Source organism: Pteropus alecto, unplaced genomic scaffold, assembly GCF_000325575.1.
Source record: "Pteropus alecto unplaced genomic scaffold, ASM32557v1 scaffold43, whole genome shotgun sequence".
In the NCBI taxonomy this organism is placed as follows: Eukaryota; Metazoa; Chordata; class Mammalia; order Chiroptera; family Pteropodidae; genus Pteropus; species Pteropus alecto.
This window is the reverse complement of record NW_006435764.1, coordinates 916,784-917,069: the sequence shown is the minus strand read 5'-3', so window position 1 is coordinate 917,069 and position 286 is coordinate 916,784. Positions and strand designations below refer to the sequence as shown.

The 286-nt window shown below is 67.8% G+C and overlaps 1 protein-coding gene across 1 annotated transcript in view; it reads left to right on the top strand.

The window, feature by feature from the left end:
- IFITM10 (interferon induced transmembrane protein 10) overlaps positions 1–270 on the top strand; it is a 10,077-nt gene extending 9,807 nt beyond the window's left edge. The window contains exon 4 of the mRNA XM_015588667.2: positions 76–270. Within this exon, the coding sequence (XP_015444153.1) occupies positions 76–225 (150 nt within the window). The 3' untranslated portion in view covers positions 226–270. The remainder of the gene's footprint in view (positions 1–75) is intronic.
- The last annotated feature ends 16 nt before the right edge of the window (positions 271–286 follow it).

Below are 286 nucleotides of genomic sequence, written 5' to 3'. Positions count from 1 at the left end.
GGGGGCTCCTGCCGCCCCCGAGCTGCCCAGCGGCCCCGCGCCCGCCCTGCAGCTCACCCCTCTTTGCCGCCGCAGGTCCGGGACAAGAAGCTTCTCAACGACCTGAACGGAGCGGTGGAAGACGCCAAGACGGCCCGGCTGTTCAACATCACCAGCTCCGCGCTGGCCGCCTCCTGCATCATCCTGGTGTTCATCTTCCTGCGGTACCCGCTCACCGACTACTAGGCGCGCCGCACGACTGGAGGAGGAGAGCGTGCACACGCGATTCGTGGATGCGATGCCAAGG